This window comes from Ahaetulla prasina, chromosome 7, assembly GCF_028640845.1.
Source record: "Ahaetulla prasina isolate Xishuangbanna chromosome 7, ASM2864084v1, whole genome shotgun sequence".
NCBI lineage: Eukaryota > Metazoa > Chordata > Lepidosauria > Squamata > Colubridae > Ahaetulla > Ahaetulla prasina.
The window spans coordinates 16,507,804-16,535,172 of NC_080545.1; the positions used below are offsets into that span (position 1 = coordinate 16,507,804).

A 27,369-nucleotide genomic window follows, 5' to 3' on the forward strand; every position below is an offset into this window, starting at 1 on the left:
GCTGACCGACGGACGAGCGAGCACACAGGCGGGCGGGCGGGACGGTGGGCTCCTCCTTCGCGCCGGGAAAGCAGCGTCCCCCTTGCGCCCTTTTGCAGCAGCCGGCTCCCGGTGGGGCTCCGCGGCGGAGGATGGCGGAAAGCGAGTGCGAGACCCCCAGCACGCCCGGGGAGTTCGAGAGCAAGTACTTCGAGTACAACGGGGTGCGCCTGCCGCCCTTCTGCCGCGGGAAGATGGAGGAGATCGCCAATTTCCCCGTGCGAGACAGCGACGTCTGGATTGTTACCTACCCCAAGTCAGGTAGGAGGCGGGGCTGCGCGGCGGGCGGGGAAGGGAAAGGAAAGGAGGCAGCCCTCCATCCCCCGCTCCCTCCATCCACCCCCCCCTCCTCTCTCTCCTCCGCCCCGCCTGTTTCCTTCTCCCGGTTCCCTCCGGTTTTCTCCTTCGCCCACCTGACTCCGGTGCGAAGCCCCGGTTGCTCTGCTTGTGGCCTGCTGGAGGCCGCCGGAGGGACGGGAGCCCCCCCCCCCGGTTCATCTCTCTCTCTCTCCCCACCCCCCAGTCAGGTTGTGAGGCGGCCAGCAGAAAAGGAGCCCGGCCTGACTTTCTTGGCTTGGAGAAGAGAAAGAGGCGACTTGGCTTCTTTCCTTCCCATGGAAGCGACGCAAGCCTCCTGCGGGTGCCGCGGAGTTTTCCTGGGGTGGGGTTTGGGTTTGTCCTTTTTAAGGGTGGGCGATAGGTTAACTACGGTGGTCCTCGTTTTTCATAACAGCAGTGATGATGATGATGATACTATAATGTCGGGCTTACCTCCTCTGAGGTTCTTAACTGGGTTGGACCAAGGATAAGGCTGAGGGGAGTTGTGGGGATGATGGGCTTGCTAGCAGAGATGCCCATTTTTAGGGCCTGAAATCATGCAAGGTGAAATATGTAGATTGCAAATGATTATTTTTTTTTCTGCCATACCTAAAAGCTGTAGGCTGAAATATGCATTTTTATGCATTATTTTTTTTTTAAAAAATCTTTTATTATTATTGTTGTTGTTATCTCTTTTATTCATTAAACATGAAACTCAGTCAACTGAACATTCAAAAATGCATCACAAATACCATTGACTGGTGCCAATGGGTGATACGGGTTGCTGCCAGTGTCCTACGTATCAACCGAGTACCTTCTTCTTCTTTTTTTTAAATTTGCATTTATATCCCGCCCTTCTCTGAAGACTCAGGGCGGCTTACACTATGTCAAGCAATAGTCTTCATCCATTTGCATATTATATACAAAGTTAACTTATTGCCCCCAACAATCTGGGTCCTCATTTTACCTACCTTATAAAGGATGGAAGGCTGAGTCAACCTTGGGCCTGGTGGGGTTTGAACCTGCAGTAATTGCAAGCAGCTGCTGTTAATAACAGACTGTATTAGTCTGTTGAGCCACCAGAGGCCCATAATATCTTAAGATATTATTTATTTTTAAGATATTAAGGTATTATTATTATTATTAGTATTAGTATTACTTTATTTCAGATTGAAAGCATTGTTAGGAAGGCGCTTGTACTAAGAGATAACCTTCATTAATAAAGGAAGGGCTCACTTTCAGATCAACAGAGGTGAATCATAGAGGAATTTCCCCCACCCCCACCCCTCTGGGTTATCAACACAGCTGAGTGCAGGTGGAGCAATTAGCCAGCCTCACAAGCTATACCAGGTCAGGCCTGGTTCCTGCGTGAAGGGAGAATGCTTGTTGGCTAGATGGGGAAGGCCGATCTTGAAGGAAAACAGTGAGCCTTGAGTTACAGGGCATCTGAGAGAGAAGGCAGGTGACTGGTCCACATGGATGTTGCAGAGGGAGAAAACTGATTCTTTCCTGCTTAATGTTGCAGTCTTCTCAGTTTTCCCATCTTCTCAGTCTTTCCAGCCTCCTGACATGTTCCAGATGTTCAGGCTACAAGAGATCTCAGTAGAAGCTGCTAAGATGAAAAACAAAACAAAACATAACAAGGTTATTCCAAAGCAGAGAGGAAACAGTTCTTCTAATTGGACATGTGAATCAATCCATATTTATGCCATTGCCTATCCCAGCGACTCCCCCCCCCCACCAACCTTTCTGGCTTTGCAGACGGCGGGGTGGGGGGGGAGAGAAAGGGAATGGATATGAATGAGCAGCGAGCAAGCGCGCACGCGCAGTTCCCTTTACACGATCGACAGGCACCCTCGCCAGCTGCATGCATGTGTACTTGCTTGCTGCTCACAGAAGTGGAGCTACGCACGGATGCGTGCACTCGCCCGCCACATCCGTGGTCCAGGTTCTGAACAGGCCGAGGCCCTGGTTGTTGGGGAACCCCTGACCTATCGTGTCTCCAAGGAGAATGATGTTAGGAAAGAGCACAGAAGTCCATTTGGGTTCATTCTTGTGGCGTTATGTTCTTAAGTGAGCGCAGGTACTTTCAGAATTGTGAAATTGATTTCAGCCTTCCTGGGCAGGCCAGACAAGAAACAGGATCAGGGGTGCTAATGCTACTTTATTGTAAGACTACTTTCAACAGAATTTTGCAAGTCTGAAAGAACCAAATCTGCTTATGCTGTTCAACCAACACGCAGACCTGAGCATTCTATGGCCTTGGGCCGCTTCCAGTCCTTTGACTATCCTTGTCTGGCTCACATCAATTGGAAATTAGAAATCAAATGCAAATACAAACAGCATGCTTCAGGGGGCAGGAGAAGAAGCCAAGTTGGGTCGGCCACTGTGCAGTGGCCGTGAGCTCCTTTCCCTCAATGTCCCAGACATGATTTGGGAAAAACAGTTAAGAGATTGAGCTGGGAGCAAAGAGGTATGAATTCAAGCCAGCCTCTCGGATCAGATATTGATTGACCTTGGAAAGCCACGTCCTTGTAGCCTGTACTCTGCACCACGGTTCCTAAGGCAGAACTTGACAGTAGGAGACGTCCTGGAAGCTGTAGGACTGCCATTCCCATGGCTTTGACATGATGGCTACGGATGATGGCTATTGGATGCCACCCGGAGGGCCATGTATTGTTCAGTCAACTTCATGTTTCTATATTTTTAGTTTGCTCTGTTTGCTTACATTAAGTTGCAGCTGCGGTTAACAGAAAACTGATCAGTATTTGGTAGTTTGACTCTAGAAAGAGTGCGGAGAAGAGCAACAAAGATGATTAGGGGACTGGAGGCTAAAACATATAAAGAATGGTTGTAGGAACTCGGTATGTCAAATTTAATGAAAAGAAGGACTAGGAGAGACACGATAGCAGTGTTCCAATATCTCAGGGGCTGCCACAAAGAAGAGGGAGTCAAGCTATCCTCCAAAGCACTCAGGATAAGAAGCAATGGATGGAAACTAATCAAGGAGAGAAGCAACTTAGAACTAAGAAGAAATTTCCTGACTGAACAATTAATCAGTGAAACAACTTGCCTCCAGAAGTTGTGAATGCTCCAACACTGGAAGTTTTAAAGAAGAGATTGGATAACCATTTGTCTGAAGTGGTGTAAGGTTTCCTGCCTAAGCAGGGAGTTGGGCTAGAAGACCTCCAAGGTCCCTTCCAACTCTGTTATTCTATTCTATTCTACCTGAAAAAGCTGCTTAGTAAAGCAGGAGAACACATTGTTCCCAAGAGGTTAAAACTCAGCTCTAGGTCTGTAAATCCTAATATGATATGTTCGTTGTAGCATTGCTGCTTAATTATAAGTCACGGTTAAGGACTGAGCATTAGGTGCGAACCCACTCGGCTCCTTCTTAGAGAAGTCAGTTGTACATTGCAAGACTAAACAGGTTGTCACGTAGGCCAGCAGGAAATAAAAGGATGGCTTGAAGGCCCGGATGTTTTTGTTTTTTGTTTTATTTGAATTTATATCCCGCCCTTCTCCGAAGACTCAGGGCGGCTTACATTGTGTTAAGCAATAATCTCATCCATTTGTATATTATACACAAAGTCAACTTTTATTGCCTCCAACAATCTGGGTCCTCATTTTACCTACCTTATAAAGCAGGGGTGTCCAAACTTGGTCCCTTTAAGACTTGTGGACTTCAACTCCCAGAGTCCCTCAGCCAGCAAAGCTGGCTGAGGAACTCTGGGAGTTGAAGTCCAAAAGTCTTAAAGGGACCAAGTTTGGACACCCCTGTTATAAAGGATGGAAGGCTGAGTCAACCTTGGGCCTGGTGGGGCTTGAACTTGCAGTAATTGCAAGCAGCTGCTGTTAATAACAGACTGCATTAGCCTGTTGAGCCACCAGAGGCCCTTAGATGTTTCACATCTATATGTTTCTTTTGCATCTGCTTAGTCTACCATCCCATCATTTTTGCTATGAAGGATTTTCCCAGATTCTGGGCAAAGATTTAATTGAATGTGGTAGAGAAGCTACAATAGCGTGCAAAAGCCAGATTAGACCAGCTGGCTGCATCTTTATTGCTTTCCGAAGTTACACATTTGAAATATTTATGACCTGCTGCCAGTACTAAAAGCTTCTACTTGATTTCCTCCAAGCTTCAGAGAAAATTGTTTTATAAACTGCAGACGATACTGTAAATTCAGACTCATTTTGCAACTCCCTTTTGTTCCTGGGTTGCTTACCAAGCTTAAAACTGACTGAGTTAAACCTTAGGATACAAACTTCTCATGTGCTAAACCCCAACCAGGCAAACTAAAATATGGCTCTAAACTATGGCTTATTTTAAAGTATAAATTTACCTTATATATATATATAGGTGTGTGTGTGTGCATGTTTACCTTTATTTTTTATTTTATTTTATTTGCACATATTTTTATTATTTATTATTTATTTATTTAAGTTTTTATACCGCCCTTCTCCCGAAGGACTCAGGGCAGTGTACAGCCAAGGTTAAAACAATTAAATATACAAAATTAAAATATCAATTAAAACACATATTCAATAATGGCCAAATTAAAACCGTCAGATTGACCCAGCCTAAAATACCTCATATAAAATTACTAAAAATTAAAAATTTGAAAATTTAAAAATCAAGCCAGTCCCACTTGGATAAATAAATAAGTTTTTAATTCACGGCGAAAGGTCTGAAGGTCAGATAGTTGGCGCAAACCGGGGGGAAGTTCGTTCCAGAGGATAGGTGCTCCAACAGAGAAGGCCCTTCCCCTGGGCCTTCTATCAGGGAGACATACATGAGATATACGTAGGTTTCATACTTTTATATGTATTTTTTATGTTTTTTCTGTCATTTTATATGTTATCTACCTTTTACTTCTTACGTCTAATCTTTTTGCCATTGCGTGTCAAAAGTGGGGGGAGTGCAGGGGGGTCACGCATGTGCGTGCCCACACCCATAATGCAATGTGCCCTGCCCCCCCCCACGCATGCACGCGCGACCCTTCCGTGCTCCCCCCACTTTTGGCATGCGATGGCACGGTGGGCCTGGTAGGCCCGTTTTTTGCCTTCCCCAGGCTCCAGAGAGCTTTTTAGGAACCTGGGGAGGGTGAAAACAGCCTTCCCCACTCCCCCTGGAGGGCCCTCTGGAGGCCAATAATAGCCCGTTTGACAACTTCCGGTGTGCCCAAAGGGTCCAAAAATCAGATGGATGGTGTGTGCATGCGCGCTGGAGCTGAGCTAGGGCAACACTTGCGTGCCCACTGATATGGCTCTGCGTGCCACCTGTAGGATCGCCATCACGGGTCTAGGGAGTTATAAAAAAAAACCCTACAAGTAATTTTTTGCATGAGGAAAAACAAAACCGCAGGGAAAGAGTCTAACAATATTGCTACAGGCAAAGCGTGTGCAATGTTTGTACTCCTACCTGAGGAGGACTCAAATTACCACCTGGTTGGATTACTGGTTGGATTACTTGAGGAAGAAATGAAGACGCTGGAGGCGTGGTGAGCAAGATGAACACGATAAGCCCCTGTATAAAATCTCTATCCAAACTGAACGTATCAAGAAAGACGAACTGGAAGTCTCTATTCAAACAAGAAAATAAAAAGGGCAAGGGCAGTATGTCACAACAACAAAAAAAACCAGGAAGGAATCGCTTGCCCTCTCTGCAACAGAATATAGGTAGTGTTGTGTCCCACTCCTCCGCTGACGGCCAGGTCGGGGAAGTCCATATCAAGCGTGCCTCTGCAGCTCTGCCAAAGTCCTAGCAAAGTTCTCAAGGCAGGCAGGAGACCAGGAAGTGACTTCAGCAATCCAAGGTAGACTTTGCCTGACTCAGAGAATGCCAGAAAGCAGATCCTTTATATAGGCCATGGGGTGTGGCTCCATGACTCAGCACTTATCCAGGCCTGCCCCTCCCTTCCTTTTGCTGACGTCGCCTCTCCATTCTCCAGAAGCGTGGATCCCTCCACCCTCCAGCTGCCGGCAATTCCAGCTCGTGACTGGCTTCCTGCTCCTCATGTTCACATGCTGTGAGGGAGGGGTTTATTTGCTCGGTCTGTCTGGGCATGGTGCCAGGACTGGGGGCTGGAGTCATGCCAGGCCATTCGTCTTGCTCCGTCTGTCCGGGCATGGCGCCAGGGCTGGGGGCTGGAGGCATGCCAGGACATTCTTCCGAACTATCAGCGTCCGGCAGGAGATAAGAGGGGCCCGGCTGCGGCAGGGGGAGCGAGTGAGACACAACAGGTAGTCCTCAACTTACAACCACAATTGAGCCCAACATTTATGTTGCTAAGTGAGAAATTTGCTGAGGGAGTTTTGCCCCGTTTTACTTGCCCCAGCAGGTAAGTGAATCACTGCAGTTATTAAATTAGTAGCATGGTTGTTTCTGGTTTCCCCATTCACTTTGCTTGTTGGAAGGTCGCAAAAGGGGATCACATGACCCTGGGACATTGCAACCGTCATAAATGTGAGTCAGTTGTCAAGCATCTAAATGTAAATCATGTGACCAAGGGGATGCTACAACGATCATAAGTATCAAAAATAGCACTTAGACTTATATACCGCTCCACAGTGCTCTACAGCCCTCTCTCAGCGGTTTTATGGAGTCAGCATAAAATGATCATAAGTGACTTTTTTTCAGTGCTGTTGTAACTTTGAATGGTCACTAAATGAATTGTTATAAGTCGACTGCCTGTTCTCAATTTTATATCCTCCCTCAGGAAGGAAACACACGAATACAGGAAGATACCTCCCAAATTAACAGTGATAAGAAGTAAAATAGATTAGACTTCCCCAAAGGAAAAATGTCATGTCTCGGTAATTGAAGATTCACTACTTAAAGGAACAAGAGTCGTCAATTTGTAGAGTAGACAAATTCTTAAGGGAAGCTACATCACCAAAATGATGAAGCCCACTGATTATTATTTCTTTCTCCTCTTTCGTGTTGTGACAAATGATACAGCTAGGAGCCTGAAAACAATTTCAATGGACTATGAATAGCACGGCAGGATAGTCAAAACGTTAGGAGCACAGGTGGTAATTTCATCTATACTTTCAACTGAAGGTGAACATCCAATGAGGGAACAGGAGACTTTTGAATTAAATTGCTGGCTCAAAGGATAGTGCTCTGGTGAGAACTTTGGCTTTCTAGATCAGGGGTCTCCAACCTTGTCAACTTTATGACATGTGGACTTCAACTCCCAGAATCCCTCAGCCAGCAAAGCTGGCTGAGGAATTCTGGGAGTTGAAGTCCACATGTCTTAAAGTTGACAAGGTTGGAGACCCCTGTTCTAGATCATGGATTACACTACCTGCTGGAAGGGCTTCTAGCAAGAGATGGATGAAGACTATGGGCGAAGACCGACAATAATATGTTCGGCAAACATCTGCTCATCCAAAAGGCTTAGCTAAAACTGGTAGGGCAAGGTGACCAACTAATAGAGTTAAACCACAAATTGGATAGCTAGAAGAGAAATGGTGAAGAAAAGACTCACAAGTACAAATTAAGAGATTCAGGAAGCAAAACGAGGAGAATTATAAAGGGCTCAAATTGGCTTGAGCAGGGGGAATGGACTAGAAGACCTTGAGTTCTTTTCCAACCAGGGGTGAAATGCTCCCGGTTCGGATCGGATCGGTTGATCTGGTAGCAATGGCAGTGGGTGGTTCGGAGAAACGGTAGCAAAAATCCGTGCCTCCCCCCCCATGCCCAGCTGAGCCGCGCGATTGTCAGAGCCTTTTTTTAATTTTTAAAAGCATTTTTAACAACCTCTTCGGTGGTGCCTGATTGTCAGAGCCTTTTTTTTTTTTACTTTTAAAAGCATTTTTTAAAAGGTAAAAATGCTGAAGCCTGCTAGGCAAAAAATGGGGGATATAGGCAAAAAATGGAGTTGGGGTGGGGGGGATGTTAGAGAGAGAGAGAGAGAGAGAGAGGGAGGAAGGAAGGAGGGAGGGAAGGAAGAGGGAGGAAAAAGGAGAGGAAGGAAGAACTACAAACCTGGCACGAGACGCAGCTTCAGAGGATAATTCAGGGCTGGAAGGGACCTGGAGGTCATCTAGTTCAATCCTGCTCCAGCAGGACATTGTTAGTGAGTTTGTCTTTTGATCCCCCAGTCACATAGCCGCGCTCACCCAGTCACATGACCCTCCCACCAAGCCACACCCACCAAGCCACGCCCACAGAACCGGTAGGAAAGAAATTTAGATTTCACCACTGCTTCCAACCCAATGATTTGATGATTTAGTTAGTTGTTACTTTATCTATTACTTGTCTGAAATGGTACAGGCTTCCTGTTTGAGCAGGGGGTTGGACTAGAAGACCACCAAGGTCCCTTCCAACCTTGTTTTTCTGTTATCTACTGGACTTTCCCTTATATATATAATTCCAAAGACTACTCGGGATGAAATTATGGGTTTTATTCATTTCGATAATTTATATACTTTCAGTGACTCTAGGCAGCTTACAAAAAAGTTTTGAAGTTCATCATATCTGGAGATGGCTAGATGGGGGAAGTATATACACTGCAGTAAGATGCAAGAAGATCTGGAGATAGTATTGATCATCTATTGATAGTAGAGAACTTTCTCATCTCTTGGAAAGCTTGTATTTTGTTTTATTCTTCTTCTCAATAATTTGCAGGCACAAGTTTATTGCAGGAAGTGGTGTATCTTGTGAGCCAAGGAGCAGATCCTGATGAAATTGGATTAATGAACATAGATGAGCAGCTTCCAGTCTTAGAATATCCTCAGCCCGGTCTGGACATTATCAAGGTACAGATGAATCCTCAGATCTGTTTTGGAATTACGTTGTTGATGCTTGACTGGGCTTTTGTTTTCAAAAGCCCTATTTGATTCCTTGACGTATTGGAATAGTTCATCGTTATGAATGTTATGGTTCTAATGCTTTCAGGTGATACATAACTTCATATATAATTCAATAATTCACCCCTTTAAGTGATTCTTGGACCCACTGATTATGTACTGGTCCTCTGCATCGTCTTCTGTATGAAACCCTTCAAGTACTTGAAGACTGCTTCATATCTCCTCAATTGTCTATTTTGAAAGCAAAATATACCAAGATCCTTTCACCATTCCTCAGAGGGATTGCTCTCCAGATCTTCCACCATCTTTGTAGCCCTTCTTTAAATTCCAATCTCTCAATTACATTTTTGGATTTATTCCAAGTGGGATCTGACCAAGATAGAATTGAGAAGAACAATTGCTTCCAGGCAGGAGTGGTATTTACTTACCTTCACTATTGATTTGCAAATGTGAGGCGCACAGGACCTTCCGCACATGCGCAGAGCGTCAAACACTGGACGTGATTACGTCTGGGCGGGTGGGCAGAGCCTCCCACTGCCGCTGCTACAGGTTCCCCCGAACCGGTTAGAACCGGCTGAATACCACCACTGCTTCCAGGACTCTGCTTCAGTTAATGCACCCCAAAATAGCCCTCGCTTTTTTAATGATTACATCACACTGCTGGCTCATGCTTAGCCTGTGGTTGACAAGGATACTCCGATCCCTTCCATATACTCTTTTCCTGCCCAGTTTCAAACTTGGTGTAATATGCAGCTTTAATAAATGTCCCCCACCCCCTAGCACCTTCATCCAAGACACTTGTACAAATGTGTTCCTGCTGAATAACCTGAGACAGTCCCACTTGTTTTGGTAGGCGGCTCTTTCTACATGGGTTGACACTCAGTCCTGGCTCCAGGCTGTTCTGCCAGATCAGCAGGGAGAAATGATATATGTTTGGGTGGCAATTCCAATAGATGGTAATCCAGCAAGGTGCTGATGCCATAGCTGCCCTGAGACATAACACTTTAGACCAGGGGTCTCCAACCTTGGCAACTTTAAGCCTGGAGGATTTCAACTCCCAGAATTCCCCAGCCAGCTTTGCTGGCTGGGGGATTCTGAGAGTTGAAATCCTCCAGGCTTAAAGTTGCCAAGGTTGGAGACCCTTGCTTTAGACCAGTGTTTTCCATCCTTCACAATTTTAAGAGTTGTGGACATCAACCTCTGCTGGCTGGGGAATTCTGGGAGTTGAAGTCCACACTTCTTAAGCTGCCCATTTTGAGAAACATTGGCTTAGACCAGGGAGGTCAAACTCGATTTCATTGAGGGCCTCACCAAGGTTGTGTTTGACCTTGGAGGGGGGGGGGCAAGGGGCGTGTAGCCAGCTCGACGTCACTCGTGTCATATGGCACCTGTGGTATCTCGAGCACTCTGCTGGTGAAAATGGCGCTCAGGAAGGTCATGTGTGGCCCTTCCGAGCTCCATTTTTGCTGGCAGCGGCACTGTGGGTTGGTCCTTCGCTGTTTCCAGGGTGGCCCCGTGGGCCAGATCTAAAAACCGTGCGGGCTGGATCTGGCCTGCTGGCCTTGAGTGTGTCACCCCTGGCTTAGACTTTTCAACTCCTCAGATACACACAGTTCCACCACCAAGAAAAAGCATAATCTATTGACTTTTTGTTAATTCCTTTTTTACCTCTTATTGTTTTATGTTTTTTTTTAATTGAAAAAGTTTTAAAAAACAAAACATTTCCCCCCCTTTTTCCCCCCCCTCCCTCCCAGAAAACCCCCTTCCCCCCTCCCCTCAGGCTTTGTGTTCTTAATAACAGGCCTTACCAGCCTGAGCTAAACCGGCCCTAATCACAAGGTATTGTTATACATAAACCAAACATAGAGTAAAATTTTCCCTTCTAATCCAATTAACCTCATCCAAATCTTTTCATCTCCCAACCCCCTCCCCATTACATAAAATAATACTCCCTAATTATTCAAAGGCAATCTGATATTTCTTAATCTGATATCTGTTTTGTAGATAATCAATCCATTTTTTCCATTCAATTAAATATCTTTCCTGCGTATTGTCTTTCAAAAAAAGCTGAGATTTTAGCCATCTCAGCCAAATTAATGACTTTCAATATCCATTCTTCTATTGTAGGTACCTCTTCTTTCTTCCAGTATTGTCCAATCAACAGTCTTGCTGCTGTTATTAAATTCAGAATCAGTTTAGTCTCAATCCCTGTACAATCCGTTATAATTCCCAAAAGGAAAAATTGTGGCAGGAACTTTATCTTCTTCTTCAGTAAATTTTGAATAATCCACCAAATTCTTATCCAAAAGGCCTTAATTTTCTTGCAAGTCCACCAAATATGAAAATATGTAGCGTCATCACAATCACACCTCCAACATTTTGCTTGGATATCAGGATACATACATGATAATTTTTTGGGATCTAGGTGCCATCTATAAAACATGTTTTATGTTTTTTGAGGGGGGGACGGACATGACTGAATATTGATTATGCTGGCCTTTGTCAGCCCTGAGCCTTTGTGTTCTTCCCTGCACATTACAGGAACTGACATCTCCTCGCCTGATCAAAAGCCACCTGCCGTATCGCTTCTTGCCTTCTGACCTGCATAGCGGCGAATCCAAGGTAGCCTTCACCGGTCATCCGCGTTACCTGCCCTCTGCAGGTTTTCTGACCTAGGGAGATGGGAGGGAAGGGAGCATTCTGCCCAATGAATTGCTTTTCATCTCCCTAGATCATATACATGGCTCGTAATCCCAAAGATCTGGTCGTCTCTTATTATCAGTTTCATCGCTCCCTGCGAACTATGAGCTACAGAGGAACATTTCAGGAGTTCTGTCGGAGGTTTATGAACGATAAGTGTAAGAATTTCCCGTCTGTTTTGTTAAGCAGTATCTTTCACTCTGTTTTACTTCACCATAATGAGGAAACAAGCAGTGGTTGCAACATAATGAGGTTGCAGTCAAGCATTATGTTCTCAGGGGCATCTGAAGAAGGAATCGAAGTCTGTCAGATGTGGCCACCATGCCACAATTAAAAACCTCCCCTTCTGTACATTAGTCCATCATAAAAAACAGTCAAGGTTTGATAGCAATTCAATGCCTGCCATCTCACAGATTTTGATCTGCGCCTTGGAGCAGGGGTCTCCAACCTTGGCCACTTGTGGCTTGGGGTATTAACTTGCCGTCTAAGGCAGCCTCTCTCAATCCCAGCAACTTTTAAGATAGGTGTTCTGTTTCCCTTCCCCCAATACTCCCAGCAAAGAGTCCGTCAGAGGCCTTCCTTTTTTTCCCCCTTTTATTTACATAGATACATGTCCTGGCCACGTCTACCCACGGGCCTGCCAAGTTTCTGGAGATAACGAGGAAATTATAGATAAGGCCAGAATTACTCACGAATATATTCTTTCCTCCATTGAAATAGTTAGCTCGCGCCAATTCATTAGCTCGCGCCAACTCATTACTTTGTCCAAGACAAAAAACCAGGAAGTCCCGCCTCCTATTTATAGTCTCTGCAGATGTCACTGCATGACAATTATGACTTGGCTTTGTCCCAACTCTTCCGCTGCTGCGCACGGCGATCACGTCTCGTGACCTTGCATCGCTCCAAAACTGTTCTTGGGCGTTGCCAAATCAGAAGGAGGCTCCATGGAATCAGGCTGTGCCGGCCCTCCTCCTCCCTTTGAGTGGGTGCCAGGGAGGAAAGGGCTCAAGAGAAGCAGGGCTGGCCAGGTCTTCTCCTCACTTTCTGAATCATCCGAGTCCAGGAGTCCGGGTCCAGGAACCTGGGTCACAACACTATCCTCACCGCAGGGCCCTTCCCCGGGCTGACGATCGGGATGCGGTCGGGCTGGGTTCTGCTCATGGAAGGCCTGCACCAGGTCAGGGGCATGAACGCCGGAGGCATCTACCCAGGAGAAATCAGTCCCGTATCCCTTCCACGCGATCAAATATTGGAAACGACCCTTCAGCCAGCGGGAGTCTCGTGCGCTGTGGACTTCAGATTCCTCCGATCCGTCCTCGGCGACAGTGACGGGTGCTGTTGGGCACCGAAGGGGACTCGTGTGGCCTCAGGAACCAGAAGGGACCGTGAAAACGGGTGGATCCGCATGGATCGTGGCAGGGTCAGTCGGTAGGCTACCGGGTTGATGACTGCCTCGACAGGGAACGGGCCGATGAATCGGTGGTCCAACTTTACCGGGCGGTCGGACGGGAGGTGTTTGGTGGAGAGCCACACCGGTCTCCAACTGCCAGCGGGGCGTTGCCCGTCGGGAGCGGTCGGCGGACCGTTTGTAGTCCTCCTTTGCCCGATTCAGCTGCTGACGTACCAACTGTTGGACCGCATGCAATTCCGTCAGGAAGGTCTGCGTTCGGGAACAGGAGAGTCCGGTGGTGCCAGAGGAAGAGCCGCGGATGGTACCCCACATTGGCAAAGAACGGGTCATCTGAGTAGAGGTGTGCTGAGAGTTGTTAAAAGCAAACTCCGCCAGGGACAGGTAGTCGGCCCAGTTGTCCTGTTGCTGGTTGATGAAGCAACGGAGATACTGTTCCAGTATACCGATGACCTTCTCTGTACCCCGCCGGTCTCCGGATGGTGCGATGACGACAGACATACCTGCACCTCCAACGCGCCATCAGGCTCTTCCAGAAGCGGGCTGTGAACTGAACTCCAGCGGTCCGAAACCACCCTGTCCGGTAGACCATGGAGGCGGAAGATGTGCTGCAGAAAGAGGCGGGCGTTTTGCGGCTGTGGGCAGTCCGCGGCATGGGATGAAGTGTGCCATCTTGGTGAGCATGTCCACCACCACCAGCACCGTGGTGAACCCAGAGGACGGCGGCAGGTCTGTCAGGAAATCCATAGAGATCGCCCCAGGGTCTGTCGGGTGTCGGCAAGGGCTGGAGGAGCCCGGGAGGGGCCCCCGTGGCGGTCTTGGCTTGCCGGCACGGTACGCAGGATGTCACGTAGGCATGTATATCATGCCGCCCTCGGGGCCACCAAAAGGTCCGTGTCACCAGGTGGAGGGTGTTGGAGGACCCAAAATGTCCTGCTGCAGGGTTGTCGTGGCACTGGGTCATGACGAGGGCTCGGAGTGGTCCTGTGGGCACATATAATCGCCCGAAACTTGAGTAAGTCCTCCTCCAAGGTCCAAGGAGGCGTGGGGCCCACCTCCGCTCTCCTTTGCTGCGACCAGGCGTCCTGGCGCTGCGCCTCTCGCACCTGGGCCCGCAAGTCCACTGGCTCCCGTGCTGCGGCCAAGGCTTCTGCCGGCAGCACTGTCCCAAGAAGGTCGGGAACATCTCAGGCTGCCCAGAAAACTTATCCGCACGGTTATCGGGCACTGCGGCGAGGAGGAGGAGTGGGAGGATGGGGGCTGCAGGCACATTCCTGGCAGCAAGTTGGCCTGCCAAGTGAGCCACTTGCTGCTGGAGCTGTTGATTAGCTGCTTGTAGCTGCTCTAACTGCTGCTGTACCTGCTGCTGATCCATCTTTGGTAGAAGATGTTTTAGTCAGGTCTTGGACAAAATGTTCTGTTTCCTTCCCCAATACTCCCAGCAAAGAGTCCGTCAGAGGCCTTCCTTTTTCCTTTTATTTACATAGATACATGTCCTGGCCACGCCTACCCACGGGCCTGCCAAGTTTCTGGAGATAACGAGGAAATTATAGATAAGGCCAGAATTACTCACGAATATATTCTTCCTCCATTGAAATAGTTAGCTCGCCAATTCATTAGCTCGCCAACTCATTACTTTGTCCAAGACAAAAACCAGGAAGTCCGCCTCCTATTTATAGTCTCTGCAGATGTCACTGCATGACAATTATGACTTGGCTTTGTCCCAACTCTTCCGCTGCTGCGCACGGCGATTACGTCTACGTGACCTTGCATCGCTCCAAAACTGTTCTTGGGGCGTTGCCAAATCAGAAGGAGGCTCCATGGAATCAGGCTGTGCCGGCCCCTCCCCATCCCTTTGAGTGGGTGCCAGGGAGGGAAAGGGCTCAAGAGAAGCAGGGCTGGCCAGGTCTTCTCCCTCACTTTCTGAATCATCCGAGTCCAGGAGTCCGGGTCCAGGAACCTGGGTCACAACAATAGGTGTACTTCAACTCCTAGAATTCCCCAGTCAGCCATGATTTAAGGCAGAGTTCCCGAACGTTTCCAGTTTTCCAGACCGGCGAGGTGGAGGATGGGATGGTTTGCGCAAGCGGCTGTCAAGTGTGCACGCGGCTCCATTTGCACAAGCGGTGTGCACACGCCCCTGCCGCCCACACAAATGGAACACACACACACACACTCATCCGCTGACTCGGGATGCGTGCACGCGCTCTCCTGCCGTTTCTACGGCACAGTTGCAAACCCCTCACAGCCCACTCGTGGGCCGCAGCCCACCGATTGGGGACCCCTGATATAAGGGATGAGAGTAGACACGCTCCGAGCTTTGAGGACATGAGGAGCTCTAGCAGGGTGTTCTTTTCAGAGCTAAAGGGGATGTTAGCTGGCAAACTGCAGGTTGGGTATGGGCACATCTAGGTCAGGGATGGGCTTCAAAAATTTTAGCAAGGGGTTCTCTGCCTGGTTGCTGGGTGGGCGTGGCCAAGGTGGGCGTGGCCTAGTCGGCCTCCTGCACCATGGCGGGGGAGGGCTTTTTGCCCTCCCCGGGCTCTGGAGGCTTTCCTCGACCCTCCAGGAGGGCAAAACCAGCCTCCCCAGGCTCCAGAGTCCCTCTGGAGGCCAGAAACGTACTTTCTGAACTTCCGATAGGCCCGTTTTTTGCCCTCTCCCAACTCCATGTGCGCCCTGCACTTACCTGCATCCAAAACGGGCCATGTGGGGGACTCCTGGGAGGTGAGGGGAGGGATGGGCGGGGCCAACCAGGAGTAGGATTTGGGGGTTCTCTGAACTGCACAGAATCTTAGCTAGAGGTTCTCCTGAACCCTTGAGAACCCCCAATAGCCCAGTTCTGATATAGGTCCCCCAGACTCATTGGGTGGGGGGCGGTTTAGCCATACGGAGAATCCTTGCCAGGCATACTACAATCAGGACCGGAAAATTCATCATTGTGAAGTTGTTAAGTGAGGCATCATATGACCGCACATAATTTTATGACCTTTTTGCTGGTGGTGGCTAAGCAAGACATTAGGGATCGTGACTTGTGTTCTTCCATGCCGTTGGCGTTGACTTTATTGTGGGAAGCTGGCTAAGAAGGTTGCAAATAGCAATCATGTGAATCAGGATGCTACAACTGTTCTAATTGTAAGCTAATTGCCCAACATCCGGATTGTGATCAGATGATGAGCGAAGTGACACTGCGACAATTGTTAAGTGTGAGGACTGGTCACCAGTCCTTTATGCTTAGAATGATTGTTAAATAGAAGATCATAATTTGATTATCTGTGCCTTGGAGCAGGGGTCTCCAACCTTGGTCACTTTAAGACTTGTGGACTTCAACTCCCATAATTCCTCAGCCAGCAAAGCTGGCTGAGGAATTCTGGGAGTTGAAGTCCACAAGTCTTAAAGTGGCCAAGGTTGGAGACCCCTGCTCCAAGGCGCAGATCAAAATCTGTGAGATGGCAGGCATTGAATTGCTATCAAACCTTGACCGTTTTTTATGATGCACTAATGTACAGAAGGGGAGGTTTTTAATTGTGGCATGGTGGCCACATCTGACAGACTTCGATTCCTTCTTCAGATGCCCCTGAGAACATAATGCTTGACTGCAACCTCATTATGTTGCAACCACTGCTTGTTTCCTCATTATGTTGCAACCACTGTTGCAACATAATGTTGCAACCAGTCATCTCATGCAGGAAAACCTCCCAACGCATGAACCACTTTTGGTCAAGCAATAGATCTGAGCAGGAAAGACTCTGGCACGGTCTTCTCCTGTTCCATATAACCCCCTCCACTGCAAATTAACCGCTTGTTTGGTTGATGGTAGACTCCCTTGAGACACAAAAGGTCTGCTTCCCCCAGTCTTAAATGGTCCACTTGTCTTCTAAAAGTGGACCATTCAGGCTTTCTTCCCCAGGGTGAGGTCTTCAGTCCAGGTCAAGTTTGTGGGAAGCAGACTTTTCGTGTCTCAAGGGAGTCTTACTTTTTCCCACCATCGAGCAATTTTTGAAAGGGGTGAAAAGCCATGCTACTATACCTTTGCCAGTTGGCCCCATGACACCATACCCTCCTAGGAAATCCAAGAATGATACAAGATAAGTTTACCATGTTGTCATTTGTGGGAGTAAGCCCAGTTGGAGTTACTTTCTTCGGTTGGATTTTGTTAGGAATACACCCCAGGCATATTTTGAGAACAAAATAAAAATGCAATATAGTGAGTTTGGTATTCCAGTGAAAGTTTGCCCAATAACAATATTTGTTTTTTTTAAAAAAATCTTGAGTATTAGCTCTTGTGTTTTCTGTCTCTATAGTAGGTTATGGTTCATGGTTTGAACATGTCCAGGAATTTTGGCAGCACCATATGGATTCCAATGTGCTCTTTCTCAAATATGAAGATATGCACAAGGTAATTATTCAAGCATATCAAAGATTTTCTCCCAACCTGTAAGCAAAAAGTGTCATCCGTCCCCCCCCTCCCCCCGATTTCCTTTGAAGCAAGATCACAAACTTGGCAAGAGACAGAGATGGAGGTTAGGGGTGATGGGTTTCCCCTCTTGGAATTTTAGCTTGGTTAATTTTAGCTTGGTTTAAAAACTATATTTTCTAAAACTAACTAATACCCCTTTTTTCAGAGTAGTACTATAAAATTATATATCAATGGAAAGATAATGTAATCAAGAATGTAATGCAATAATTTTTATGAAGGATTTGCTATTAGAATAGCAGTTACAGTATAAAGAAGAAAACTGATACACATAGAAAAAATGAGATATACAAAAATTATCACCATGTCAGTTAATACTTAGTTGGGTAATCTTTAGAATGTGTTATGGCCTTACAACGTCTTACCATGGAGTGAACCAAGTCTTTTAGTTCTGCAGCTGTTATAATGTGAAACCAAGATTGAATGATTGCTTTTATTAACTGGGTTTTATTGCTGGGTCGCTTCTGACTAACAAGTTTCTTTAGTCGGCTCCATAGATTTTCAGATGGATTAAGCTCTGGGCTATTCCCAGGCCATTCCAGCAGTGGAATAGGATTATCTTGAAACTCAAAAAAAAAAGTGGTGTTATTAGCTATCAAACCTACAAAATACACTTTTCCCAAAAGATTTCCACAATTTTGACCACTACTGTAACATCGCTTACAGTCCAATGTTTTATTACTTTCAGTGCCAGGAGTTTGGTAAGCTGTTTGTTCCTGGGCTATCAGACAAATAAGTTAATACGTTTAACAAAATAAATGAAGTCTATGATTTGATAATCCCTCCCCCCCCCCGCTTTACATTTTAAAGGTACAGTTTCTTTCATTTTAATTTTGATTTTAGCTGTTAGGATTTGTTTGTTGTTCTAATAGGTTATGCTTCGCTTCTATTTTAATCTGCTCTTTATGAATGGCTATCTTGATTCATTATGGTTGTGATTACTTGCAATTTATGAAAATGCCTTTGGTTGGTTTACAAAAACTAAAATACAGCAAATGGAAGAAAATAGATTTAAAATTCTATCGACACAGAGGCATAGAAGGAGCAAGGAGCAGGAAGAACATGGTTGTTGTTGTTTTTTAGAAATATTGTTCAGATTCTACTTCCACAATGAAATGGCAGTTGTATGCCTACTATTTTAAAACCCAGAGAGTTTAACAGCCAGATGTTTGTATTTCGTTGGAGAGAGGCTGTAAGGTAAAACCCAGAGTTTAACAGCCAGATGTTTGTATTTCATTGGAGAGAGGCTGTAAGGTCAGCTGTTTTGCTCCTCTTCTGATTTGCAAATGGTTGACTTGCACATAAGTCAATGACATCATAATTTGAGGAACATTGACCAAGTAACAGGGCTTCATAATTGTCGTAGCTACATTTCGATTTCCATGTTGATTTCCATGTTGATGTACCAGCAGTCAAAATTCCAAAAACGGTTGCAGGTGAAGCAGCCGCATTCCAACTTTAATGGAAGTATTTCTCGGTCAACAAAGGGACCCTCTCGGTCTTGCTGTTAGGACCTTCCATTTTTGAGATCGCATCTGACCAAGTTGGGATGAGAACTTCCAACATTGCAGCATAACTGAGATTAAAATAGCACAATTCACGATTAGAACATTTGAGGAGGTTTGGCCCATTCCTCTGTCTTAAAACTCTTTGTTGCAAATTATTCAGAAGACCCTCTTCACATATTAATGGCAATATGGTGGGTTCAGTCTTGATTCTGCAGCTCTTCTGTGAACTTGGGAAATGACCAACCTGTTTTAAAGGGTTGGAGACAAGTGCCAGTGCTCTTTGGGGAATTGAACTCAGGGTGATTCATTGGCCTAATTCAATCTTTCCCTATTGACCCACCTAAAACAAAGGATGATTTAACCCAGGGATCCCCAACAACTGGTCTTGGACCCACACCAGTCTGCGGCACGCCAGAAACTGGGTCACGTAAACAAGTGAAGCCCCATCTGCGGGATGCAGACAGCACACGAAGCCATGGGGGTCTATGACCATTCGCTGTGGCCAACTTGCCATGGCCAGCTCACCACAGCCAACTCACCACAGGACAACTTACTGTTGAACCAAAGTTACACTACTATCAAAGAAATGAAGAGTAGAGTAGAGTAGAGTAGAGTAGAGTAGAGTAGAGTAGAGTAGAATTGTTGTTGTTGTTAGTTGCGAAGTTGCAACCCCAAGAATAGAATAGTAGAGTAGAGTAGAGTAGAGTAGAATAGAATAGAATAGAATAGAATAGAATAGAATAGAATAGAATTTTTTTTTGGCCAAGTGTGATTGGACACACAAGGAATGTATCTTGGTGCATATGCTCTCAGGGTACATAAAAGAAAAGATACCTTCATCAAGAATCATAAGGCACAACACTTAATGGTAGTCATGGGGTACAAATAAGCAATCAGGAAACAATATCAATATAAATCGTAAGGATACAAGCAACAAAGTTACAGTCATCCAGTCATAAGTGGAAGGAGATGAGTGATGGGAACGATGAGAAGATGGTGGAATAGAATAATTATAGAAAGGATGCAAAAGGAGGGACAGAGTGAAATGTGAATAGCAAAAATAATTTAAAAAAAATATTTTAAATTATTAAACAGAATTTTGTTAAATTATCCCACAGTGAATTGTCCCGTGGTGAGTTGTTTATGGCAAGTTGTCCTGCAGTGAGTTGACCACAGCAAGCTGGCTGGGACAAGTTGTCCCATTCCCAATCACGGCCCCTCTCATCCGGGGAGAAACCTCTCTCCATGGAACCAGTCCCTAGTGCCCCAAAGGTTGGGAGCCACTGATTTAATATATCTAAGAAGCTGCTATTGCTAAGCCTGAATCAATATTTTTTTTTTTGCAATAACTGGTAATCGGAATGTACTTTTTTGAACTGCCTTATTTTTGACTAATTTCTTCTCCGCAAGTCAATATCCTCTTCTTTCACAGGATCTTGCAACCCTGGTCGAACAGCTAGCAAGGTTCTTGGGCATCGCCTATGACAAAGCACAGTTGGAAGCGATGGTTGAACATTGTCACCAGCTCATTGATCAGTGCTGCAATGCTGATGCCCTTTCAGTGGGCAGGGGTAGGTGTCAGACCCTTTGCAAACATTCACAGGGGTGGGATGGGTTTAATGGTAATCCACTTTTATGACATTTCCAGAGTGGACCGCGTAGCGGTTGTCCTTTTTTAAAACACTGATTGGTTAGAGTAGTCTGAAGACAAAGAATTGGGCTATAAACCTGAACCATGGTTCAGTCAATCAGTCTGAAGCTAAAAAAAATTAAAAGTAGAAATTAGAGAGTAGATGGGAAAAAGGTGAACTTACGGATCATGGAAAGCTATCGTTCGGGAAGCCTTCAAGTCCTGCGGGCTTAGAATTGTTTTTGTTTAATTTTGAGGGATTTAAAACATGCAACTGTTATCACCAGAAGAATTATAATTTAGAGCTCTGAATGGATGGATTTGTTCTCTTCCCAGCCTCAGCAACTTCATGACTTCAAGTCCCAGAACCAGTGGTGGGATTCAGCCAGGTTGGGCAAACCAGTAGTAAAATTGCTAGCTGGCCCCTCCCTTCCCCTTCCGGGAGTCCCCACATGACCCGTTTTCGCTCTCAGGAGGCTTCAGGGAGGCCTCCTAGGTCCAAAATAGGGTGTGGGGGAGCAGCACGGCCCCCCCGCAGCCCGTTTTCACTCCCAGGAGGCTCCAGGGAGGCTTAGTTGGCTCAAAACGGGGCACAGGTAGTGGTGCGTCCCCCCCCGCGGCCCATTTTTGCTCCCAGGGGGGTGCAGGAGGCCAAGTGTTGCCTGTCACATCCCCTTGGTCATGCCCACCCAGCTGGTCATTAGGGCAGAGAACTAGTTGTTAAATTATTTGAATCCCACCACCGCCCAGAACTCAATAAATCTTAAAAGCTGCCACGGTTAGGAAACACTGGCTTAGATTAAAGATACAGGGACAGAGGAAAATGAGCATCTAATCCAGTGCTTCTCAACTTTGGCAACTTTTAAGATGTGTGGACTGGAATTCTGGGAGTTGAAGTCTTTTAAGTTGCCAAGACTGAGAAGCCATGATTCAATTCCTTTGGCTGGAGATGACCAGCTGAACGTTTTATCTGCTGTTTGATTAGAGGGCCACAGCGAACCCCTAGATGTCTGGACGCTGCTTGGCAAATTTGCGTTTCTCTTCTGCTTAAAAATTTTAAAACTGTCCCTTCTCTTTTTTATGGGATCAGAGGACCTTGATGTATAAAATCCATTGAAATGCTACTGTGTCCGTGTTTCAGGTAGCTAGATCAGGAAAAAGATGCCATAATGAAAAAGGCAGCTCTCAACTTACAACCAGTTGCTTAACAGCTGTTTGAAATTATGATGAATGCTGAACAGGTGCTTTATTATTACCCATAAAGCACTTTATGGACGTTTTAAAATGTGCCAATCCTCCGTTACATGAACTGAATTTCAGGCCCTCAGCAACCAGCTCACCTTTATGACTGGTTGTAACATCCCGTGGTCATGTGACCAGAATTGTTTTGTGTTATTTGCTTCTAGCAGACAAATGCCCATTTGGAAGAATGGGATTGCACAAATGATCCTGGCATCAGTAACAATAGTACTTAAACTTATATACCGCTTCACGGTGCTTTACATCCCTCTGTAAGCAGTTTATATATTGCCCTCAACAATCTGGGTCCTCATTTTACCAACCTCAGAAGGATGGAAGGCTGAGTCAGCCTTGAGCTGGGGGGAATCGAACTGCTGGCAATGGGCAGAATTAGCCTGCAATTCTGCATTCTAGCCACTGTGCCACCATGGCTCTCGGTGGTGGCGCAGTGGCATTCTTAACCACAGTAGATTTGCTTAACAACCACTGCAAAAAATATAAAATTGGATCTAGTCTCGATGGTTCCTTGGCTGTTGAAGTAAAGAATTATGATCGGAAATATGGTCCCAATTGTGGTTGTATGTGGAAGACTGCCTGCACATTTCTTTACTGATATAGAGTGTAGTAACAGAATCTTGAAAGTGACAGCATTCTCCTCCCTCCTGGTTATATCAAAGTGAATTTATCTTGATTTCTTTCTCACCCTTTCCTGTTTTTTTCTGGACTAAATTGATGATTTCCTAACAACTGACACATATTTTCTTCCCCACACTGCCACAACTAGTTCGTGCCAGAGACCTCACTATCATATTTACTTATTTATCGGTGCTCAGGAGCACCGTCATTCGAATGGTTAAGATGCTGGGTTGGAGGTTAGCAAGCCCATGTTTGAGACCTGCCTTGGGGCAGGGTTGAGCTCCCATCCTTCACTCTAGCTCCTTGACGGGGGACATAAAAGAAGCCCCCAACTGGGCAATATTGATGTTACCAGCTAATCCTTTCAACCCGGTAAAGCGCCTCAATGCTCCTGAGACCAGTGCAATTTATTGGTGCAAATTTGAATTGCTTCATCCTTGAATTGTTTAAACTCGCATTGAGCCATTTTCCCAGAATGTGAGAACTCTTTCATAAAAGTTGAAACTTGGAACAACTGTTTTGAGAGGAAAATAAGTTTGTGCATCCTTAATACTCTTGTTTGTTTTCCCCACTAACATCTGTAACACTAGGTAACCAGAAATAATCCCCATGATGGTGTGCAGGAGTAATCATGGTTCCAGGAGTTTCCATCTGGGAGCAATGTACATATAAAAGGAGGCAGAGTTTTGACCCCACATGGATGATCATTCCCTTGACTTTTTTGAACGCTTCCCCTGCCAATAGATCTGCTTCTTTCCCTCAAAACCAAAGTTAACCAAAATACAGAATCGTTTTAGTTCTCCTTCATTTGGTCCTGAGCACATTATAGGTAAAGGTAAAGGTTCCCCTCGCACATATGTGCTAGTCATTCCTGACTCTAGGGGGCAGTGCTCATCTAGGTTTCAAAGCCAAAGAGCCAGCACTGTCCGAAGACGTCTCCGTGGTCATGTGGCTGGCTTGACTTAACGCCAAAGGCGCACGGAACGCTGTTACCTTCCCACCAAAGGTGGTCCCTATTTTTTCTACTTGCATTTTTTACCTGCTTTCAAACTGCTAGGTTGGCAGAAGCTGGGACAAGTTACGGGAGCTCACCCTGTTACGCGGCGCTAGGGATTCGAACCGCCGAACTGCTGACCTTTCCATCGACAAGCTCAGCGTCTTAGCCACTGAGCCACCGCGTCCTTTGAGCACATTATACTAACCTCAAAATGAATGCCATATAAGAAAGATCCTCCCCCCCAGTATTCAAATCTATTGCATTCGTACATTGCCTGCTTTTTCTGCACACTTTTCCTTCCTGTTTGATTTTGTTCATCTTTCTCACATTTGTAACAATTTTTTTTTCTTTTTTTCCCCAAATGCATCCTGAACACCAAGGTGTTTTTTTTTTCTTGCTGTTTCTCTAAATGTGTTTCCATGCTTTAAAAAACTGTGGACCGTTCAAACTTTTTAATTTAGCTTAATTTAATTTGGTTTATCACAATGTACGTTTTCCTATTTATTTCACTTTGTTTTTGTTCATTTTTATTTTGTTTTCCTTTTAGCTTATTGATCTTTGCCCAGAAGCTCACTCTCAGTTGCTGGGAAAAAAACGGGCTCTTGGTTAGCTCACCTTCCTTCCCACTCAACCTCCCAAACCAGTTTCATGAATCAAATCATGAATGAACCCAGGTGGGTGACTCTTTGACCAGCTGTCCAAAATGGCTACCAGAAAGTAAACTCATACGCTGTATTTGCAGCCTGTTACAACGGGAACTAATGTTTTGGGGATTTCAATGGAAGATCAAATCCAAACTTTGCTGTGATATCTGCACATCGAGTGTGGTTTAGTATGGTTTATATTTAAGAGCAAGTATCGAAGAAGATGCAAAGAAGGAAGCAGGTGTGTCTTGCTACTTACTTCCAGGCCCACTGATTTTCCAGTTTTTGGTTGTTTTTCTCAAGAGGTTCACCTTTTGCAGGCCAGAACCACTGGAACACTGCTTCATTGTTCCAGGATATAGATAATGTTCCACTGGATCTTAAAAACTTGATAAGAGTTTCTCTCTTATACGTCTTATACCCAAGAAAATCAAGGCATCTTTGGTTTCTTCCTCACTCTCTCCTCCCTTCCAGGGCTAAGTTGATGTTTACATAATGGCACCAAGGCCATCTCCATAGTATTCTACAAGTGGTTTGGGGCATTTCAAATGTCCCTGGAGTTGGCAGCTGTAATAACATCTGCTGTTTTAACTGTACACAGGCCAGGGGTGAAATCCAGCAGGTTCTGGAGAACCAGTAGCGGAAATTTTGAGTAGTTCGGAGAACCGGCAAACACCACCTCTGGCTGGCCTCAGAGTGGGGTGGGAATGGAGATTTTGCAATATCCTTCCCCCAGGAGTGAGGAAGGAATGGGGATTTTGCAGCATCCTTCCCCTGGAGTGGGATGGGAATGGAGATTTTGCAGTATCCTTCCCCTGCAGTGTGGTAGAAATGGAGATTTTGCAGTATCCTTCCCCTGGAGTGGGGTGGGAATGGAGATTTTGCAGTATCCCTCCAGGAGTGGGAAAGGAATGGAGATTTTGCAGTATCCTTCCCCTGGAGTGGGTTGAGAATGGAGATTTTGCAGTATCCTTCCCCTGCCACGCCCACCAAGCCACACCACACCCACAGAACCAGTAATAAAAAAAATTGAATTTCACCACTGATACAGAGCCAGTACTCGATCTTAACCAGAAGACTTACGATGCAGCTTTGTAGCTTCTGTCGTGTCCCACTCCTCCGCTGACGGCCGGGTCAGGGAAATCTGAATCAGGCTTGCCTCTGCAGCTCTGCCCAAAGTCCTAGCAAAGTCCTCAGAGCAGGCAGGAGACCAGTAAGTGACTTCAGCAAGATAAGTTCGACTTTGCCTGACTCAGAGACTGCCAGAAAGCAGATCCTTTATATAGGCCATGGGGTGTGGCTCCATGACTCAGCACTCATTAAGGCCTGCCCCTCCCTTCCTTCTGTTGCCTCCGCCTATCCAATCTTCTGATGCGAGGGTCACTCCAATCAGCTGTTGGAAGTAAACTTTCCTCAGGCTCACATGCTGTGGAGGAGGGGGAGGGGTCTAGCTGCTCCCTTTGCCTGGGTATGGAGCCAGGGCTGGGGCCGGGGGATGCTCCCTCCTCTGCAGCCTGCTTGGGCATGGAGCCAGGGCTGGGACCGGGAGGCATATATTCCTCCGTGTTCGGGAGCAGATAAGCAGACCCCGGCTGCGGTGAGAGCGGACAAGACACAACAGCTTCCAGCAGTACTATTTCTGGAGGGACAGGGTGAAAGAAGTGGTAGGGAAAGGGGACAGGCCAATCCCGTGGTTGGATACCACCTTGCCTTTCTTTGCCCTCTCCGTCCATGGTTTTCAGAGATGTCAACAAGCAGGGGCGATGGAAGCTGGACCACGGTAGAATGAGGAATATCCTGAGAGAGGATTGATGGAGAGATGGTGAAGGCAATGCGGTGCAGAACCACCAGATCTTCACATTTTAGATAGAACTGGATTGTATGAAGAAGTTTTAAGTCCAACTCTTGATGATTGATGAAGGTATATTCAGGGGTCTCCAACCTTGGTAACTTTAAGACTTGTGGTCTTCAACTCCCAGAATTCTGGGAGTTGAAGTCCACAAGTCTTAAAGTTACCAAGGTTGGAAGAGCCCTGGTGTAATTCCTACACTCCTGATGGCAAACCTTTCCCTTGGATTTGTTTTTGCTGTTGCAGGACTTGGGATTTCCCTTTCCAGATTTAGAGTGGCCAAAAGATTCCGCAATTCGCAGGGTGATTTATGGTAGGTTTTTGTTCTTCTGAAAGGTCTTCTGCATCTTATAATAATCAGCATATTTTTTTCCCTCCCTCTTGTTCCCTTCCTTTTTTTCTATCTTACAGGACGAATTGGGCTGTGGAAAGATATCTTCACTGTCTCGATGAATGAGAAATTCGATTTAGTGTACAAGCAGAAGATGGGAAAATGTGATCTCACGTTTGATTTTTATTTATAAAGCAGTCAAATGAAAATGCATGTGTATAATACAAAGAATCTAGCTAGAAGTGCTTTCTGCATTTATTTATTCCTGGCTGGACATAATACCATATTTGTTATGTGTATCATATTAAAAAAAAAAAATTAAAGGGCACACTTCATTGAGATGTTAACCCCAGAGAGTACTGGGTCAGGCCAAAGGTCTACTTAGAGCAGCAATTTTTTTTTTTGCAAGTTTGCAGTCCAAAAAGCTACTGGATAGCTTTCAAAGTTTAAAAGCAGCAGGTATATGAGTCTAGTGCATTCTGTAATGTTTCTTTTTTTTTTCATGTAATCTACGCAGAAAGCAACTGTTACAGGGCAGCTGAAAAATACAGTGGATTCATAAATAAAGAATTCTATAATTTTATCATGCAGAAAGATTTTTCCCCTTTTCTCTTTACTTCATAAGTTGCTACTGAGCAGCAACATCCATGATGTATGTGGTGTGTATGTGTGTGTGTTTGTAAAAGTCCATGACGGTGTACTATGGGGCCTCAAATCACAACCCATTTTCTCCATCTTGTCTTATTGATGCAGCTCCTATTGAGTGGCCAGAA

At 45.8% G+C, this 27,369-nt stretch overlaps 1 protein-coding gene across 5 annotated transcripts; it reads left to right on the top strand.

The window, feature by feature from the left end:
- On the top strand, positions 1 to 27,312 carry SULT4A1 (sulfotransferase family 4A member 1). Of its 5 annotated transcripts, none has more exons than XR_009155981.1 (8): positions 1 to 300; positions 8,996 to 9,126; positions 11,719 to 11,799; positions 11,909 to 12,035; positions 17,590 to 17,684; positions 20,703 to 20,841; positions 24,320 to 24,657; positions 26,677 to 27,281. XR_009155981.1 is itself a non-coding variant. In XM_058189888.1 (7 exons), exons 1-7 carry the CDS (start codon positions 132 to 134, stop codon positions 24,325 to 24,327), a joined length of 750 nt encoding a protein of 249 aa, XP_058045871.1. In that variant the 5' UTR covers positions 1 to 131; the 3' UTR covers positions 24,328 to 27,312. The 5 variants fall into 5 exon arrangements, 3 of the variants coding, with proteins under 3 accessions (XP_058045871.1, XP_058045872.1, XP_058045870.1); XR_009155980.1 differs by having other exon boundaries at positions 24,320 to 24,446; positions 26,677 to 27,268; XM_058189888.1 differs by having other exon boundaries at positions 24,320 to 27,312.
- The last annotated feature ends 57 nt before the right edge of the window (positions 27,313 to 27,369 follow it).